This window comes from Psammomys obesus, unplaced genomic scaffold (genome assembly GCF_907164565.1).
Source record: "Psammomys obesus unplaced genomic scaffold, mPsaObe1.curated_primary_1811, whole genome shotgun sequence".
NCBI classification, from domain to species: Eukaryota; Metazoa; Chordata; class Mammalia; order Rodentia; family Muridae; genus Psammomys; species Psammomys obesus.
In genome coordinates, this window is record NW_026595981.1 from 3,884,035 (window position 1) to 3,903,204 (window position 19,170).

Consider the following 19,170-nt stretch of genomic DNA (forward strand, 5'->3'; position numbering starts at 1 on the left):
AGTTGCTAAAATGGACATGAGGCAGCCATTCAAAACTGTCTGAAAAAATGATAGGCAAGAAGTCCAAGCGCTTTGTGCATCCAGAAGGCCTTTTACTCCTGGAGTAGACTAACACCAGTCCACCATCTGTCAGCACATGCAGCCTCATAAACTCTTCACGCATGCCCATTCGTTTTAATGGTAAAAACACTTCACTTGACTGAAAGCCACAGGCCTCAGGCTGGAAAGATGAGCTCCTTTGGAGCTCAGTGGCCAAGTAGTCTTGTGGAATCCGTAAGCTCCAGGATTTCTGATCCTGTCTCAAAAGGAGAGAGTAACTGGGGAAGACAGAGGACACTGGCCTGTGGCCTGCACATACGTATCATATTCACAGACCTGCCTACGCAGAGCAACATCTGTCTTTGGCGAGGTATGGACTAGGAACACCAGCCTGCACCTATCCATTGAGCCACCAGAGGGCAGCTGCCGACTGACACGCCCACTCAAGGCTTGCTGCAGTTCCCGGATTGTCCACCAGAGGTACCGCTGCTAGCCAAGTAGTTCACCCCTTTTCTGTTGGGCCCAGCCTCCCAGAGCCCTAACCAACCGGGGAGGAGACAGGCTGGAATAAAGTTAATAAATACAATTCAGGATTTATTAAAAATCAGAGTTCCCCTGCTGTGCCCCCCTAGCACTAAAGAAATAAATAACCAGAGAGGGCACCACCGGGTAAATGGAAAGAGAAGTTATCTCAAGGCATAACTCTCATAACTACCCCTCCCTTTCCCAGCACCTCCCACCCCTACTATGGCTCTTGGGACTTAGCACCTGAGCAGGCACCTCAGTCCAGGTAGAACGCGGGTGGCACCAAGGCATGTCTGCCCTGCCCAGGAGACAGGCCCTGGGATCGCTTGTTTGCAGCCCTTTAACCCCGAGACTGATCCCCCCGACAGGGGCCAGGGCTGAAGCACCAATTGGAGGCACCTGAGGGTTAGAGGTGGTGGTGGTGATAGGGAGAGAGTGGATTAACAACCGAGGCAAAAGAAGCTGAAAGGGGGTCCGGCCCCCAATCCAGTTTCAGCCAGTGTCTAAGATCCTGTCCCACCTCCCTCCCTACTTGAGCCCCAAAGGCTCCACTCTCAGCTAAGGATCTTCCGGGGCAGTTCCACAGAGGCACGGATGAAGACGGCGTCATCCCGCACGTAATTTCGCTTTCGGATGTCCTGGTGGGAGATGAATTTGGGGTAGCCAAATCCCAGAGAACTCTCATCCAGAGAGCCTCGCCAAGTGCCAGGCTTCTGGAAGTTTTTCCAGTTTGGATCAGGGTGGAAGGTCTCAGTGACATGCTGTGGCTTGGCTAGACCTGGGTCGCTCTGGTCCAGCAAGGAGAAGGTGACCCGGCGGGCAAAGGGCCACTCCAGGAGATTGTCAAAGGCCCCTGGCAGCACACGGATGTAGATGGAGAGATGTGTCCCCTCACCACTGCCGTTGCCATTGAGGAATGCAGACACCTGCAGCTTGTAACCGTACTTGTGTGTGTAGAAGGCTGGGCTGAAGCACTCCAGGTTAGGCTTGGCCTTGGCCTCTTGCAGACGCCGCCCATAGCTGCCGATCTTCCAGATGAGCACTCCATCACTGCCTATGGAGAGCTCCTCGAGCTCTCTCCGAAGCTCCTGCAGCTCTTGCCGTTGACGGCTCACCAGGGCACACATCATAGCCAGATGCGGCTTTACACTCTCCTCCACGTGACGTGCCATTGCCAGTTTAGGGCACTGTTGGCAAAACCCAAGGCCATAGGGGAAGGAAAAAGTTACCAAAAGAGGAAGGTCCAGGGAAGAGGAGAAGCAGGCAGGGGTAGCAGGCACCCAATCCACGGGACGATGGCAGAGGGTGCTGGGAAGAAGCAGGACCCATCAAGGCCTCAGCTGTGCCAGCAAACTGGTCCTCTGTCAGGGCTAAAGGGAGCGAGAAAGAAGGGGCATCTCACCCTGTGCTTGCAGCCGGACTCTTTAAAAGGGCAGAGCACTAAGGCGGTGCTGCAGCTATCCCTCAGGTGGCCAGGCAGGTCCTCCCGAGCCACAGTGCCCACGCCACATTGGTTGGGGCAGGGAACAGGCAGCCGTGGGCACTGGTACTGGTGGCTCTAGGACCAGAGACAGAAGAGGAGTGGTCAGTAACCTGAGTCTCTGCTACCCAGTCTCATAGCCTACAGGTCGGTAAGGGCCTCACCTGGATGGTGTCAAAAACAAACTCCTTGGTGCAGTAGGCACAAGGCTGGGTGCGCTTGGGGCACTCTGAACTGGCATGCTGGGCCAACAGTCGCCTCATCATTCGGGCACCACACTTGTTCTCACAGTACACACTCTCTTGGGGGCACATGCCCTCGTGACTCTGAAAACAACCGTATGGGCAAAGTTAAGTGACTCCTCAGCTCCCAGGTGCTCACCCTTCCTTCACAGTCGGCCTGGCCCCACCTACCTCGTAGGCCTCCCCACTGAAGTCACAGCCACAGAATTCACACTTGAGGCGGCGCTTAGGGCAGTCGTGCTGCAGGTGGGCAGGCAGATCCCGCCGGCTCAGCTTGGCGGGGCAGCGATTCGGGCAGGGGACTACATTGAAGCTGCAAGTGTTCAAGTGGCCCTGCGGAAGACTGCAGTCAGTATCTGCCAGGTGAGGGCTAGTCCCGGCTCCCCACCCGAGGCTCACCTGTAGATGGCGAAGGGGCCCACTCCAGCGGCAGCCCTCCTCGCTGTGGATGCAGCGTATAGGCAGGCCTAACACCTGGACCTCCAGCTCTGGGTCTGGGTAGATCTGTGGGCAGAGAATGGGGGAATCAGCAAGGACCAGGGTCTGCTGTAGTCGCCATTCACCTCCACTTTGAACTGTGCTGGCCAGGCCTATAAGCCAGTAGTAGCTTCTTGAGCAAAGACCTCTCAGACTATGTCTCTGTGCCCTGGGATGAAGGACACAGCAGGCTGTGTCTCCTTTGACTTGCAATCTAGGAACCCCACATGCCTGCACAGGAGCGTGTGTCCTTCAGGGAAGCAGTCCAGCAGCCTGCTCAGTCACAGGCTATCCCCCACGCTTTGCTTCCTTCCTTAGTGGAGGGGTCCTGGCCCCCAGCCACAGATCTAACTTGCTACAGGAAGAGGAGGGAGCACTTTCTGGGCACAGAGCAGCTCTGTGTACCCCTACAGTCCGGGCATTGTGCCTGCCCCCCAGGGCAAACACAGCCTTTGTTTGCAAACTGGCCTGGTGGGAGAGAACAGTCTACCTTTGTGGGGGCACGATATCCTAAGGCTTGGGGTTGACACTGGCCCTGTGCCTGCTGGCTGCCAACAGCTTCAGCTTCCACCAAGGGCAACAGTCCATACATTATATACCTGGGTTTCCAACTCACCTTGGCATAGTCCAGAGGAAGCTGGTCCTCAGGGCATTTGAAGACTCCTTCACTGAAAGGAAAAAAGGCAAGGGTCAAGGCTTCTCAAACCCCGGGCCTCACCCCTTCAACCAGGGTAGCCTCCCTCCCTTCCTTGCCAGCCCCCTGCCTAGCCTGCCATCGTTGAGACAAAGGGGCAGGCAGAGGTCAGAGGGGACCCACTTTTCAAGGGTGCTAGACTACCCCCAAAGGGTATTCTAGGTCCAGTGCAGAGAGACACAGCTGCCTTGGGCAACACTAGCCCAACAGGTGGCAGCTGGCACCCCCCCCCCCAGCAGCTGGACTTGAAACAAACAGGCAGCCTGCCACCCCTTCCCCCAGAATAGTTTTCATTGGCTATTCTGACAGCTGATGGGAGGGTATACAGCGATGTGCTTAGATTAAGTGCCAGGGCTGCCAGCCTCCATGATGGTGGCAGACTAAGAACCGAGGCCAGGGTCATCTTGAGGCCATTCCTTCTCCTCTCTGAGGATGCGCCTCCTAAGGAGTGGAAAGGAAGAGCAAGGCCCCTGCCTGGCCCTTCCGTGTTCACTCCTCCCCAGTCTTCACATTCCCACCTGGCCCTCACCACTTGCCTCTGAGAAGTGGTTAGACTGTCCCTACCCAGAGATGGGAAAAACCAAACAGGCTCCCCAGTGAAGCAGCACCTGGGTATGTGTCTGTGGTAACTGCACAGATTACGCTTTGCTTTAACCACAGGCAAAGCTTCTGAAACTTGGTGACTCTACCCCCTGCCAGCTGGCCTTTCCCCTCCTCCCCAGTCTCCACCCAGATACTAACACCCAGAGAGCCTGGTGGCATGCTTCGCCTGCCAGTGTGCCCTAGGTGACCCCAACAAGACCTGTCACACGTGACTGCCACTGCCCAGGCAAGGCAAGGGCTCACCCAGGAGGACTGAAGGCCCTAGGCATGGCATTCCTGGCAGATCTGAGTCAGGTAGGCGGGAGGCAGGCAGGCCTCAAGGCGGAAGCAGAGGCTACATGGCAGCCCTGTTGTGAAAGCACTTTCCAGAACCTGGGCAGTCCACATCCCAGGTGCCCGGTCCACTTCCTATCACCTCCTCTTGGCCCCACCACTACTGGCCATCTCCCGATGAAAAGAACACACGTGCAGGCAATGAAGAGGTATGCCTACACTGGTCCTGGCTCAACCTGAGTAATAGCCAGCCACAGCAGGAGCCGGGAGAGAGGGGTGGGCCAAGAGGGAGGGGGGTCCACTTGGCTGCTTCAGGAATGTGCTGACCCAGTGGTTTTGAAGACAGCAAGGGGACTAGCACAAGTAAGTCCCTAGGCTTCAGGCAAGGGCTAACCCTGCAGCTTGTGGCCCAGCCAGGACAAAGGTTTGGCCAAGGCTATGGACAACCTAACTTGTAGGGTAGGGTGACAGTGGGGGGCAGAGCCTGCTCGACCACCTCTTTCCTCCAGAGGCCACTAAACACAGCTCTATCGATGGGGGAGGGGAGAAGGCAGAGGCAGCTCCTGCCTGAGCAGTGGAGGCCCAAGCCCAGGGGAGAAGACAGGATGGGGGGAGGGGGCAGTAGGAGAGGAAGAGGGGATTTCCGGGAGGAGGAGGGGCAGGAGCAGCCTCGAGGGGACTGAGAAGGAGGTGAAGGAGGAGGGAGTGGGGCCTGACAAGACCCCTCCCGGCTCCTTCCCCGAGGCAGTAAGGGTGGGTCGGCTGGAGGAGGGGGGCTGGCTCAGCTGGCCTCATCTGGAAACCAGAGGGCCGGGAAGGGAGCAGAGGAAGACAATGGGCTCGTGTGTCTGTAGAGGAGTTAAGTGTGTACATTGCAGGGAGGAGGGCCAGAGGGAGGAGGGAGAAGAGCAGGGAGGAGGGGGCAGCACGGCAGCTTGAGCAGGAGCATATGTGAGAGCAGGAGCCCGCGGCCGCTAGGAACAAAAAACAAAGGGCCTGCTGAGATTTCCGCCAGCCAGGAGCTTCGGAAGGCAGCGGGACGGAGCACTGCGGCGCGGGACCCACACTGCCGTCCCTGCCAGTTCCCCTCGAGGGACCGCGGCCGATCTGGCCTTTCTCGTGGTCTAGGGCAGGACCTCCTCAGTGGTTAGGGCCCCCCCATCTCCCCTCCTACATGGCAGCCCTCGGTGCCAGGTAGACTCAAGACGCTGTGCACAGGGTGCCCAAAAATGTGACGGATGCCTGGGGCGGGCGGCAAGGCACGACGGGGTCCTGAGTGGGCACGGGGCACGCAGGACCAGCCCGGGTCACTGGTGTAGCAGCCAGCAGTGCCGGGTTCAAGACCGCGGGGAGAGTTCCCACTTCGGAGGCGCGGAGGGTCACAGTCCAACCTCTACGGCCTGACTGCACGCAGCCCTGGCTGCCAGCTAAGACTTGAATCGTGTGACCCTGGGCAAATCGCAGCCTTTCCTCGACTCTCTGTGAAATGGGAGAACAATAGCCGCCGGTCTCTCGGCATCAGACAGAGAGTAAGAGCAGGTCGCACGGGGGGAAACTCCAAAGGCTTGGGGCGCCGCGCGGGAGAGGGAGGCTTTGTCCTTCCCTCCCCTCAAGGATTCAAAGTTCAAGGCTGCGGCCGCTCGGGCACAGGTGGGGGGGGAAGGGCCCGCCACCGGTCGGGAGGGGCGCTGCCCTCGGCCGCCGCGCGGGCAGGCGGTCCCCCACCCCGGGGCTGGGCAGGTAGGACCTACGCCTGGGTGCGTGGGGTCCTCCCCGGAGCCCTGACGTCACTGCCGCCCCTTGACATCACGGTGGGCGCCCCTGAGGTCACCGGGCGGCCGCGCAGACAAAGGCCCGACGTGCGCCCGGGCCGAGCCCTGCCCCGCGGGCCGAGGCCCCCCGCCCCCGGGTCGCACCTGAGGAACTCCTGCAGGCAGGTGTCGCAGAAGCGGTGGCCGCAAGTGGACACCTGCACCGGCTCGCGCATGGGCTTCCCGCACAGTGGGCACAGCAGCCGCCGCTTGGGCTTCTCCAGGAACTTGTAGTCGAAGCCAGGCATGGCGGGCTGGCGGCCGGCACGGGCGAGCAGGGCCGGGCACGCTGCGGCCCCACAGCCCGCGCCTCACTCCGGCCGCGTTCCCGGCTGCGGGCGGCGCCGACTGGCGGCCGCGGCCGGCCGGGGTCCGCAACCCCGCCCGCCGGAAGAGGGGGCGGAGCCGCGTCCCCGAGGTCCTAGAGCCCGCCCGCGCGCCCCGCCCACTCCACAACCCCGGAGAATGCGGTCGCGCTTACACTGTGCTCAGGCTTCGAAAGTTAAGTCAGGCTCGTCCACCCCCGGAAGCTGGGGATCCCCTTTCCCGCTGGAACTGAGAGCTTGGCTGCGATTCTTTCAGAAGTGGGGGCCCCTTGCGCTATAATGGTGCCTGACCACAAGCCTTGGCTCTGTAGGGGCCACCTTAAGGTCTAATGCGCCACGCACCGCCCAGGGACCCGGGGCCCTAGCTTCCAGGTGCTAGGCAGCGAAGCCAGGCAACAGGATCCGCGAGAAAACCCGGCTGGAGCAAGGAAACTGGACTGGGCCCGGGACCAGCGGAACCTCGGGGCCCCAGCCTCAGGCCTCTGGCTGCGCCCACATTCCTCCAGGCCGCTGCCCCGCAACCACAGTCGGGCCCAGCCCAGTCTTGGGGTGTCTAGCGGCCACCTCTGCCCCTGAAGAGACCATATGCCAAGCAGGCATTTGATATTTATTGGTGCTACTTTCAGACCTTTGAGAAACTGGTCGGGCCTGGCCTTTTCCCCCAGTCTACGTCTGGGGAGTGGCCTGGGGTGAGGGCAAGCACTCAGTAGTTCCAGCATTCCTTCCCTGGGAGGTGGGGAACTTCTGCAAACCCCTGCTTTAGGATTAGGACGAGAGAGAAAAAGAGACGCCGGCCCGCCGACCTATCTGTCACAAGCTAGTAAGAGATTAGGTCGGCCTGATGGCCAGTCCAAACAAGCCCTGGCTTGCCCTATTCCAAAGCATGGCGTCTGTCTCCACCAGAACACCTGCGGGAATTTGCTTTCTAACTGGCCTGGGGGCAAAAGGTACTTTTTTAGCAAAGGCTTTGAAGGCCATCCTTCTGTTGATGCCTGCCATTCTGGAGCCTGGAGACACCGAGTGCGATCAGGGGTTTGGGGGCAGCGGCGTGGGTAACGGAGAAGACTTCATCTAACGGAGTAGACTTCATCGGCCTTGCCGCCCGTGATGACACAATCCGGGACGCCGGAAACAGCCGTTCCTCAGGCACCTGCATCTTGCCAGAGTGCGCAGAGGTGGTCTCTTGGATAATCCTGTTGCCTCAGGGAGGGGCTGGTTCATCTGTGACGGCTGGAGAGTATCAGAGAGAAGCTTCTGCAGCTTTCTGGAGGCAGTGCCTACAGCCAGCACCCACCTTTGATCTCACTGGGCCCTGGAGCCAGAGCCCTCCTGCCAGCACAAGTGGGGTTTTACTATCAACTGGATGCAGGAATTATTAGAAGATGAAATTCAAGCGAGGCCTGGAGAGCAGTGAAGGCAGCCCCTGCTCACAAAGGCTGGGTGCTTTACCCATCGCCTCCCAATTGCCCACAGGTTCTGCTTTCACTTTTTGGGGGGTGGAAACTTGTTTTGGGGAATTTGAGTTGTAGCTAGTGAGGATGGAATAAAAGAGTAAATGGGAGTTGGGTTAGCCCCAGTGGTGCGGTGAGGTAGGAAAAGAAAACTCACATCGAACAGCCAAGAGAGTGTTCCCATGGCAGCAGGACATGGAGGTCACCACGTAAGGATGAGTCTCATCCAGCTGCACTGGCCGAGGGAGTCCAGCGTCCTCATCCCTCCTTCCCAGGCGACCTCGGGCGCCTTTGCCCCAAGAATACACTTCCCCTTCTGCCAAGAATTCCAAAGAGTAGGGGCAACCTGAGCAAGCGGTCAGATGCTGGACAGCAAGCATGGCTGCAAAAGGAAGGTACTGAGCAGGCCCCCCACGGGCTCGCCCAGGCCCACCTTCATCCAGTCCACCCTCACCTGCCCCGATGGCAACGGTGAAGGCATCCCCACAGGCCACCATCACCATCTTGATGCCCTCTAGGCCTTGGACCCGACAGGGTGCCCTGCTGACCCGGCGGGAACTAGTGCCCAACTGCCCATGTTGATTGCTGCCAAAAGTATAGCAGTCGCCAGAGGCTGTGGGGATGGGAAGAAAGGACAGGACACTTGAACACAAGCCTGGAGGAAGCCTGGAGGGAGCCTTCAGGCCTCCCATGCCTATGTCCTGCTCACCAGTCACAGCGGCTGAATGAGCAGTGCCAAGGTCCACACACAGCAGCGGCTCCTGGTCCAGAGGCGCAGAGCCCAGCGCTGTGAAGCTCAGGGCCTCCTCCACTTGCCGGTGGGGAATAGGCTCCTCCTCCAGGGATAAGCGGTCCAAGCCTAGCTTGTTGAACCTAGGGATGGAGCCAGAGTTTACATAGGCCGCTTTCTCCCACTAGGCTCTGCAGGGATTGTTAGGCTCTGTCCCCCCAGGAGGTAGATCCCACCCTGAGTGGAACCAAATCCCTCTTTAGTTCTCAACCCTGGAGGAAACAATAAGGCTTGAAATACTTTGTATCCAAGGAAGGCAGCGAATCAGGCCTATCACTTTGATGCATGTATTCACCTGTTACTTCCACAGGCCAGGACCCTGCCAGGCAAGGTGAGGATCATGGAAGAGTCAATACCACAAATCACTCTTTGAGCTTCCTGTCCTGGGGGCACAGGCACTTGCTGGGGGCAGTTATGGGACTCCCTAGTACCTAATCCCAGCCGACCTACAAGAAAAAAAAAAAAAAAATGGAGTTAGTTTGAGCTTCAGGAATGATAATGCCAAAACCCAAAAGAGGATGGATGAAGGCTGTTCTCAGCCTGAAATGCCTTTCCTGGGCCTCACTGCTGCTCAGAATCACTTAAGGCCTGCCCGTCATTCCAACGGCAGCTGGCTGTAATGAAGCACACCTCTAATCAAGCACAGCACTCAGGATGCTGACATAGGAGGATGCCATGAATATGAGGCAAGCCTGGGCTACAGGCTGAATTCCGGGCTAGCTGAAGCTATAAAGCAAGGTTCTGTCCCAACACTCAAAAGCAAGACATCAAGTTGCAGGTGAGACCCCATCTCATAAGAGCCTATCCAAAGCTGTCAGCGTCCCCAGGCTGACACTGTCCCCTTTAATTAATTCCACAATGTTACTCGTTATTATAGCCCTGGTGTCCTCTAGCGCACACACACACATACACCCCGTAACACACACTCTTTACACCTGAGTCCCCCAGGACTGGAACCCATCTATGACATCACCAGTCTCAGTTCCTAGTCAGGTGGGCCAGGGGTATAGGTCGTTGGTAGAGCATGGACTTACTACTGTGTACTAAGTCTTGATTCCTAGCACTGTGAAAAACAGTAAAACTCTCCCTTATGCCAGAGCCTGAATGAATCCACCTTTGTTGTTGTTCTGTTTTGTAGACAGCGTTTCACCGTGTAGCCCTGGCTAACCTGGAACTTGCCCTGTATTCCAGGCTGGCCTTAAATGCTGGGATTAAAAGCCAACACCACCACATGTGGCAACATCACATTCCTCTTATCTGAGCAATTAACAATGGAGGAACACATGATAAGAATGAAATACTGCTTTGTGCAATGAATGAGTGGACTTCGAGGAAATAGATGGGCCTGAGGGAAAGAATGGGCCTGGAGAGGAAGACGGGCATGACAACGGACCACGCTGAACAAAGCTGGGGGAGGGACCGGAGGCGGGGATCGGGCTTACCACCATCTCCTCGGCCCCAGGCAAACAGTTCTCCATCTGTAGACAGGGCCAGCACGTGAGAGGCCCCACAGGACACCTGCACTAGCTCGTAGCCCAGCAGGGCTTCTACAATGGTGGGCTAGAGAGAGGGAGAAAAGTAAAGGGCCACGGAAGCATCTGGGACTTGCCCCCTACCATGGTCTCAGCCCCATCTCCTGCAAGCAGGAAATTAGGGAACCATCTCTTTAACTCCAACCACACACATGCACAGCGTGCAGTCATAGCAACAGGTGGGAAGCCTTGCAGAGGCTTCCTGGACTTCTGAGCTGACCCAGAGCAGGTGCAGCCTGGGAGCTAATGGGACGTGAGGCTCCTGGGAACTCCCCTACCCCTAGTCTGCTATCAGCTCTCAGAAGAGGGCTACCTCTCCGGGGCACATGGAACACCCACCTGGCTGATGTCAGTGAAGTTGCCATGGCCTAAACAGCCATTGCTGCCGCTGCCAAAGGTCATGATGATGCCTCGGTCTGGGAAGGAGCGCAGTGAGAGATGGGAGAGGAGAGAGACTGCATTTCAAGTAGTGTGTTTAGCTTACAGCTTGGAGGAGGGAGGTAAAATTGGGAGCTGAGGCCGGGTCTGGTGGCACCAGTAGGTACTAAAGCTACGCGGACGGAGGGAGGAATGCAGGTCTGACTAGCTGAGCTTATAAAACATTGCCCAAGAACAAACAGACAACAGAAAAAGCCAAAGCCTGGTGTGGTGGCGTTTGCCTTTAATTCCAGCACTCAGGAGGCAGAAGCAGGTGGATCTGTAAGAGTTCCAGGTCAGCCAGGACTACATGGCAAGACCTTGTCTCATAAAAACAAAAGCAACCTGTGGTTATAACTCAGTAGCAGAATGCTTGCCCACCATGTCCAAGGTCCTAGGCTCAGTCTCTAGTCTGGAGGGTGGGGGAGAGGAACTGAAGAAGTATTGAAAAGAGGCTGGAAGGGCAGGAAGGGGGAAAGTATATAATTCTGAAGTAGTGACAGCCTTACTGTCCTCCCCATCTGCCAATGGAGTCAGTATTAACATAGCCACTGCTGGGCCTACTGTGCTAGGAAAAGGCACTCAGCTACTGCTACAGAGACATCAGTAACCCTTTAGGCAAGAGAAGCATTCATCAATTGACTGATTTGGGGATGAGAGAAGTTTCGCTGCCTGCCCTCCTCCTGTCCCCACAGAGCACTCCCCTGACAAGCTCACCAGTCAGGCAAGCCGTGAACAGGTCCCCGCAGGCCACATGCTTGATGGTCACACCCGACTGGCCCTCCAGGAAACGTGAGACAAACTGGGGCTGGGGCAGCTCTGCTGCCCCAGGGAGCAGTGTGCCTCCTCCAGTGCCCAGGGGTGGGGCCTGCAGAGGAGTGGGTGATGCCTGCAGACCCCAACTCCATTTCTGGGCTCCCACCCTCGCCGGGCCAGGCCCACCACCGACTTGCTCACCTCCCACAGGATGAGGCGCCCGGAGCGTGTAACGCCAGCCTTCTGCGTGCGTCCTGCAGCCACCTGGACCACCTCAGTGTTGAGCATCGGCAGCCTCAGAGGAGCACTGAGGCCACCGCCCCACGTGTACACCGAAGACAGCGGAGGTGGGATAGCTGGTCTCACAGGTCCCCGGGGGACGCCTTCGAGGACGGAGTTTGAGGCCAGTTAAACTAGCAAAAATGGTAGGGAGTCTACAGAGCTCCAGCCAAGGGTCCCCAACTCACCCCTGCATCGGGCACTGGCGGCCCTCATCCCTGTGCTGCCAGGAGCCAGGGGTGGTCCTGGGGTCAGGGACTTCTCTGCCCTGTGGGATACAGAGAACCTCAGGACAAGGCCTGTCCCTGACACCCCTATGTCAGGACTATACATAATGAAGGGTTATTAGCCCTAGACCTGTGTTCCCACTGGGTGCCCGCCCCTGGGGCCCAGGACCCATCTCCCTGCACAAGCCTCCGCATGCGGACGCTGCCCACATCGGTGTGGAGGTTGAGGAGGGCCCGGATGCAGAGGGGTTGCGCCATGATGTGGCTGAGCGGTGGCCGCTGGGCAGGCTCCAGGCTGAGCAGACTCAGGACGAGCTGGCGCAGCTCAGGACTGTATCGGTCAGAGATGGGTGCAAAGGTGCCACTCATGATCTTCAGCACCAGAGCTGGCAAGTTCTGTGAAAGCACATGTGGGGTGGCCAGGGTGCTAGGCTGCACTCTTAGGAAGGGCAGCATCCCTACTGATGGAATAAAAAAACATGTCTACCCCCAGGACACTAGTCTCATTAGAGAAGGCAGAATGGCAGGAGAGCCTAACACCGATTTTAGAACTTCCTAGCCTGATACAGAGGCTTCAGCTACGTCCTTGGAAATCCCAGGGGCTTCGGGAAACTCCAGGCCTGCTCTTGGGAACGTCTCTAATCTCATGGGAGAATCAGGGATCACATCCATACCTGAGGAATTCACAGGCTAAAGCAGGACTCAAGCCCTACCCTAGGCCAAGCTGAGCGAGGGAGAGGCACAGCCCTACCCTGGGTTACCCCAGCAGCAGGTAGAGACTGGCACGGCTCGGCCAGCCACAAGAGAAGGAACACAGAAGTGGTCAGAGCTGCGGCGAAGGAGCTGGAGTCCCTCGGTGGTGTCTATACTCACCGCAGCCTCAAAGGCCCTCTTGAGGCTGGCTAGCTCATACAGGACACAGCCCAGAGCCCAGATGTCACTCTTCTGGTTGTAGGGCTTGCCCTCACACAGCTCGGGGGAGATGTAGCACGGGCTACCCACCACCTGCAGGAAGGAAGCCTGGGTTACAGCCGTGGGCAGAGATGAGGCGGCCTCTGGCTGGACACTGGCGTGGGGACAGCCTCCGCACGGCGCCACACACAGACAGGGACTAAGGGAAGGGGAAGACGCGGAAATGTCGAGTAGGCCCCTGCTATGAAGAGCCTCGGTGTCCCCGGCACACCCAGGTACCGTGTAGGCCTTGCTCTTGCTGCTGAGGATCTTAGAGATGCCAAAGTCGCCGATCTTGACGAGCATGCGGTGCTTGTCGAGAAGGATGTTCTGGGTCTTGAGGTCCCGGTGCAGGATGAGGTGGGTGTGCACGTGGTGCAGCGCCAGCAGGATCTGCACGAAGAAGTGAAGGATGGTCTCCTCCTCCAGCAGCGAGTTGCAGCGCTTCTGGATGAACTCAGCCAGCGTGCCACCTGTGGCCCAGGGCACAGTCAAGACCTGGACGTTCCCGCACTGGGGACAACCCAGAGAGGGCGAGGTCATGGTCACGCAAGTCGGGCCAGAACCCTGTACCTCTGACTTTCAGCCACGTGTATTCCAGAGGGAAGACACCTAGTGGTGTCCAGCTCTCCTGGAGGGGAAAGGGACCTCCAGGCTGAGGAGAGACCACTGCCCTACCTGGTGCATACTCCATGGCAATCATGAGGGCCTTGTCCTCCAGAAAGTTCTCATAGTACTCGATGACATTGGGGTGGTTGAGCAGTTTGAGCACCTGGCACTCGTTCTGTGCTGCCTGCCGCTCTTCCTTGGTCATCTGCTCCACGGGGATCTGCTTGATGATCACCAGCTTCTGGTCAGCCTTCCGAAGGCACAGGTGCACGATCCTAGGGACACAGCACAGAGTGGGCACCAACTGAGCTTCCAGCCATGCGTTAGGCAGCCCACAGCCCACATGATCATTAGATGGGTAAGCCGGGCGCGGTGGAGGCCGAAGAGGATCTGGAGTTCCAGGCCAGTCTGACAAGACCCTGTCTTGAGAAGAGAAAGCAGTCTGGAGAGCTGGCTCAGCACCCACTTCAGTGGGCTCAAAATCACCCCTAACACCAGCTTCAAAAGATCTGATTAGCTCTCTGGCCTCCAAAGTGGCATTCATTCGAGCATAAAAGTAAAATAATAAAAATAAATCTTGGGCTGGAGAGACAGGTCAAGAGCACTGCTGGTTGCTCTTCCAGAGGGCCCAGGTTTGCTTCCCAGAACCCACACGGCAGTCTGGGTGTAATTACTGTCTGTAATTTCAGTTCTAGGGGATCCAGCTCCATCTTTTGGCCTCCACAGGCTTGAACATGGTGCCTATGCATATATGCATGCAAAAGACCCACAATAGTATATAAAGTAAACAAATCTTTTTTTTTTTCTCTAAAAATCATTAAATAACAATGGTGGTGAAACATGCATGTAATCCTAGCACTCTGGGAAGCAGAGACAAGAAGAAATGTATTTCAGGATTTCAAGACTATTCTTAGCCACATAGCCTGAGGCAGCCTGTCTCAAAACAAAACAAACAAAAACAGGCCAAGACTGTTCAGTGGGTGAAAAGGTGCTTACTGACAAGCCTGATAATCCAGAACCTACCCATGTGGTAAGGAGAGAATCAATTCCCACAAGTTGTCTTCTGACCTCTACAAGTATATGAAAGAACACACCAGTCAAGTGGTGGTGGCGCACGCCCTTAATCCCAGCCCTTGGGAGGCAGAGGCGGGTGGATCTCCATGAGTTCAAGGCCAGCCTGGATAGCCAGGGCTACACAGAGAAACCCTGCCTCAAAAACCAAAGAAAAGATAAATCAAAGGGGCTGGGAACCTGGCTCAGTTTAAGAGCACTCACTGGCCTTACAGAAGACCCAGATTTGGTTCCTAACACCCACATGGCAGCTCCAGTTTCAGGGGACCCAAGGTTCTCTTCTGACCTCCACCGACACATAAAAACAAATGTTTTAAAAAGAAAACCTGTTTTAACTTCCTTCTGACCTATGTAAAGCTAGGAATTTCTAAGTGCCTTCCTTATATGTAAATCTGTATAATGCATTTATAAGCAGTTTGTAATCTCATTTACAAAAGAAAATTCTTTGTTTTTGTTTTGTGTTCTGGCTTTTAAAAATACTTATTTTTTATGGGAAAATGTTTTGCCTGATATATGTTTGTGCCCAAAGAGGCCAGAAGAGGATGTTGGGTCCTCTGGAACTGGAGCTTCATGTGGTCGTGAGCCACTGTGTGGACACTTGGAATAGAATCCTGTCCTCTGCAAGAATAATGCTGTAACCACTCAACAATCTTTCCAGGGGCTGGAGAGATGGCTCAGTGGTTAAGAGCTCTGGCTGTTCTTCCAGAGGTCTTGAGTTCAATTCCCAGCAACCACATGGTGGCTCACAACCATCTGTACCTTCTACTGCCCTCTTCTGGCATATTGGTTTACATATAGAGCTTTCAAAATAAATAAATAAAATCTTTAAAAAAAAAAAATCTTTCCAGCTCCTGGTTTCAGGACTTTGAAATAGTGTATCACTGAGTAATGATGATGATGATGATCTTGAACAGGATGATCTTGAAAACTCACTATGTCCCCAGATTGGCCTTGAATTCCCTAGCCTCAGCTTTGGGAGTGTTGAGAGTCCAGGTTTCTGAAAATCTTTTCTGAGTAGAGGTCTGTGGAAAGACCTCAAACTTCAGAGCTATTGGTAGCTGAGTTGCCTCTGGCCAAGGACAGTAACTTACCTTAAAAATGTCCTCCAGCCTTCTAAAACAGTCCCTTCCACTGCTGTCACCCTGAGATCTAAACTCTACACAGCAGCCATAATGACCCTAACTCTGTTTCCTTTTCAGTGCTGGGAATCCAATCCAGGGCCCTCTACCACTGAGCTACAGCCCCAACCTAGACTGTCCTTGTAAAATCCACATGGGTCAGATAAGATCACTGCAATGATTTATTTGTTTCCAGAGACACACTCTCACAGAACCCAGACTGACCTTGAGCTTGCTAGGAAGCCCATATATATTTAGCTAAAGACCCTGAATTAGTATTCTCAAGCCTCCATCCACCTCCACCACCAGTGTGAGACTACAGGCCACCACACCCCATTCCGGTTTGAAAACTCTTCCCTGGTTTGGGGGTGTAGCTCTGTACCCTGAGTTCAGGCCCTATTACAAACAGAACCTCCCCCCCCCCTTTGCCTTTATACTCTAAGTCAACCTAAGTAACCTCTTACTTCATTTCACGAGATCAGAACCTGGCCCCACCCTCCAGGGCAAACACATTCCTCACTTTGCTCACGACTTTCTGGCTACACTCTTCCTTTTCTCAGTTTCTTGAATGTTATAACATTTTGCCCATGTGAGGAGCTTTGCAAATGCTACTTTATCTGCCGGAAGGACTATGCCTGATCCTCATTTCTTCAAGCCTTTTGTTTTGTTGTTTTCTGAAGGCAAGGTTTCCCTGTGTAGCCCTGGCTATCCTGGACTTTACATCTTTCTCACCTCCTTGGGGACTCTTTAAGTTGCCTTTTGGTACTGACATTGAACCGGAGCATGCTAGGCAGGAGCTCTACCCATGATATACATTCTCAGTCCCCACCCCACCCCTTTTCTTTATTTTTATAAAATTTGAGACAGGTAGCACTCAGCTGCCCAGGCTGGCCATGAACTGGTTATGTAACTCAGGCCTGCCCAGCTGTACCCTAAAAACTGGCTTTCTGTCTTTTCCTCTGGAGACAATCTCCATGTAGCCCTGGTTGGCCTCGAATTGACCATAATGACCCTGCATCTGCTCCGAAGTACTGGAATTACACCACCCCACCGCTGCAAGGTCTCTTAGTAACAGTCCACAGCTGCTTAAACTTCATTAACTGCTTTAACAATACCTTGTTTGTTTGTACCAATTTCCTATGGACTAAGTCCATAAAGGGGAAGTGCCTCGCCTGTTTTGGTCATAACTGTATACCCTGGGCAGTCTGACCTGTGCTGCTGACGCTCATTATCAGTTGCTGTAAGGAACGATCTATGGGAACAACTATCTCCCAAGGGCGCAGGCTGGCCTGGTGGGCGTGGCCTCGCCGGGGGCGGGGCTCCCGCCTAGACCTGAGGACTGGATGCCTTAGTGGGGCGTCCGATAGTGGCGCTCTCGCTTCGGGGCGGGGCCAGCGGGACCACGACTTCTCGGTCAGAGTTGGGGCTTGTTTTTCCCTTAGCGTTGCCTCCCCAAGGCCCTGGCTCACCCGAAGGCACCTCTTCCCACCACTCGGATCCGCTCGTACTTCTCCATCTCATTTCTCAGTTACGCTTCTGGAGTCCCCGTGCGGCGCGTGCGCGGACCTTCCCATCCCGGAGCTCCTCCTCCTGGCTGTAAGACTTTCGCAGGGCGGAGCCGAAGGAACAGGGTGGTCTGTTGGCCCCGCAGTTTCTCTGACTGTAAGCCCAACCCGGACGGTCCGAGTCGCGGCCCCACCCCCAACAAGGGATCCCGGGGAAGCCAGTCCCGATTGACGGACGAGCCCCTGGAGCCCAGTCCCCTACCAGCCACGTTGCACACGCGTGCCTTGGTCATAGGTACTTGGACTGGGGCGGCGAGGCGCCCACTCAAGTCGCCCCGCACAAACTAGATTGTCCCCCGAAGGTGGAATGCGAGTGGGAAGCGAGGATCGAGTCCCCGCTGCCCAGGAGTGACACTACTTGAGAAAGACGAAGGGATTCCCTCCTGGCGAGTGAAGGATGAACCCCGGGAACGCAACCCAGAGCGCGCTGTGCGGGGCGGGGGCGGGGGCGGGGGCGTGTGGCTTCCGCCGGGGAGGGCCCGGGAGGGCTGGACAAACTGAGTCACCTGGGGAGTACGTGGCGTGATCTGCAGGTTGCCACAGCTGCTGGTCGCCGCGCGCAGAGCGCTGCGGTAGGGGGCTCAGCCCTCGGTGCTCGTCTCCAGCCTCCCGGGCCGGGGGAAGCGCGAGAGGGCCCTACGCTTCTGTCCAGAGAGAGCGGGCTGGGCAGGTCGCCGCCGGGGTTCCGGCCGGGGCGAACTTAATCCTGGCTTCTCGACGTCTGCCCTGGGGGAGCCGTAAAGCTCGGGCACCCGGGAGGGGTCGTTAGCTAAGAGTGGACGTTCCCACCTCCGAGAGGGCGCGGAGGGCGAGGGAAGGGGTGTTTATCTCCTGTCCCCGCCCCGCCCCGCACTGGCCGACGTGGAATGACCGGAGGGAGCCTGCGGCCGCCGGCTCGGGCCGGAGCTGGCTGGTGGGCCGGCTTCCCGGGCAGCGGAGCGAGCGAGCGGGAGGCAGACTGCTCAGCCAACTCTTCACACTGCGCTGTTACTTAGTAACCGACCGGAGTCCCTCGGGGTTAATGTGTAACCCCGGAGCTGCCCGGGAAGACCGCAAACACCCTGGGCGTTTGAGCTCGGGTTTGTTTCTTCTCTGGAAACACCGCCCTCCAGGTCCCCACTTCTTGCTCGCGTCCCCTCTCCTCTTCCCTAACGCACACACGTCCTCCTTCCCGCCCCGGCTCTGTGCCGCGTCTCCCCCCCGCCCCGGGGCCCTGCTAATCCCGCTCCGCGGACAGCGGCCGCCCGTGGGCCCCACCACCGTGGGAGCAGGCTGACACCTAGTGGCCAGAGGCCGCAATCACGCCAGGCCACTGCCCTGGAGAGGGTCACCCCAGCTGTCTGGGCAAATCCGCAGCCTTCCCCGCCCCGGCCTCGGAGGAGCCAGGAGAGGGTTGGGACTGTCTGAGGGAGGACTGTGACAGCCGCTGGGCTCCAGGAGCCCCGGAGCGGCGGGGACGGGAGGGGGGATGGTGGGTGACTCGATAGTTCTAAGCAGCACTGGTGCGCGACGCGGGAGACGCAGGTAGACACGTCGGTGTCCGGCCGGCGGAGGACTCGACTCTGGGCGGGGCCACGGTCCCAGGCGGCGCTGCGGATGCCCCAGGACCCGGCTCCAGCAGCCCCGTCTGCGCGACGGTCCCGCCCAGCTCTGCCCTCAAAAGAGTTGAGAAAGGAGCGTTCTCGCGGGACCCGCCCAGGGTGTGGGAGCCGGTATCGGCGGGGAGAGTGGGGACGTGAGCCGGCGGGGCCGGAGGCACGGGGGCGGCCGAGGACGCCCTCGGCTGTCGGGAGGCGCCAGGCCGGGGCGCCTTGGCGGCGATGGCGGGGACAGCCCCTTCGCGCTCAGAGTCGGCGGGACCAGGGCGGGGCCCCGGGGGCCTCGGGGCCGCGGCGCCCGAGGGGCGGGGGCAGGCGGCGGGGCGGGGCGGGGGC

The 19,170-nt window shown here is 57.3% G+C and overlaps 2 protein-coding genes across 8 annotated transcripts; both read right to left on the reverse strand.

The window, feature by feature from the left end:
- Positions 1–607: 607 nt before the first annotated feature.
- Positions 608–6,830, reverse strand: Traf4 (TNF receptor associated factor 4). Its single transcript, XM_055620529.1, has 7 exons — positions 6,250–6,830; positions 3,380–3,431; positions 2,686–2,790; positions 2,458–2,619; positions 2,209–2,370; positions 1,967–2,122; positions 608–1,751 (listed from the first exon to the last, which is right to left on the reverse strand). Exons 1-7 carry the CDS (start codon positions 6,390–6,392, stop codon positions 1,119–1,121), a joined length of 1,413 nt encoding a protein of 470 aa, XP_055476504.1. The 5' UTR covers positions 6,393–6,830; the 3' UTR covers positions 608–1,118.
- A 234-nt stretch (positions 6,831–7,064) lies between these two features.
- Nek8 (NIMA related kinase 8) lies at positions 7,065–18,011 on the reverse strand. 7 transcript variants are annotated; one of them, XM_055620524.1, is made up of 16 exons: positions 17,743–18,011; positions 17,141–17,273; positions 13,552–13,757; positions 13,114–13,346; positions 12,796–12,927; positions 12,053–12,318; positions 11,884–11,963; positions 11,618–11,799; positions 11,378–11,528; positions 10,583–10,659; positions 10,154–10,271; positions 9,007–9,157; positions 8,631–8,794; positions 8,376–8,534; positions 8,079–8,237; positions 7,065–7,700 (listed from the first exon to the last, which is right to left on the reverse strand). In XM_055620524.1, the coding sequence occupies exons 2-16, from the start codon at positions 17,185–17,187 to the stop codon at positions 7,672–7,674; spliced, it is 2,154 nt and encodes a 717-aa protein (XP_055476499.1). In that variant the 5' UTR covers positions 17,188–17,273; positions 17,743–18,011; the 3' UTR covers positions 7,065–7,671. The 7 variants fall into 7 exon arrangements, with proteins under 7 accessions (XP_055476499.1, XP_055476498.1, XP_055476500.1 ...); XM_055620523.1 differs by having other exon boundaries at positions 17,141–17,307; XM_055620525.1 differs by lacking the exon at positions 17,743–18,011 and having other exon boundaries at positions 12,110–12,318; positions 17,141–17,683.
- Positions 18,012–19,170: the final 1,159 nt, after the last annotated feature.

Excerpts from the sequence above, each read along its gene's own strand:
- Nek8 (XM_055620524.1), bottom strand. The coding sequence starts at position 17,187 with ATGGAGAAGTACGAGCGGATCCGAGTGGTGGGAAGAGGTGCCTTCGG. Across the intron at positions 11,964-12,052 it reads GGCACCCAGTGGGAACACAG|GGCAGAGAAGTCCCTGACCC; the intron begins GTCTAGGGCTAA and ends TGTATCCCACAG. Across the intron at positions 10,272-10,582 it reads ACTTCACTGACATCAGCCAG|CCCACCATTGTAGAAGCCCT; the intron begins GTGGGTGTTCCA and ends CCCTCTCTCTAG.
- Traf4 (XM_055620529.1), bottom strand. The coding sequence starts at position 6,392 with ATGCCTGGCTTCGACTACAAGTTCCTGGAGAAGCCCAAGCGGCGGCTG. Across the intron at positions 3,432-6,249 it reads TGCCTGCAGGAGTTCCTCAG|TGAAGGAGTCTTCAAATGCC; the intron begins GTGCGACCCGGG and ends TTTTCCTTTCAG. Across the intron at positions 2,371-2,457 it reads TCAGTGGGGAGGCCTACGAG|AGTCACGAGGGCATGTGCCC; the intron begins GTAGGTGGGGCC and ends GGTTGTTTTCAG.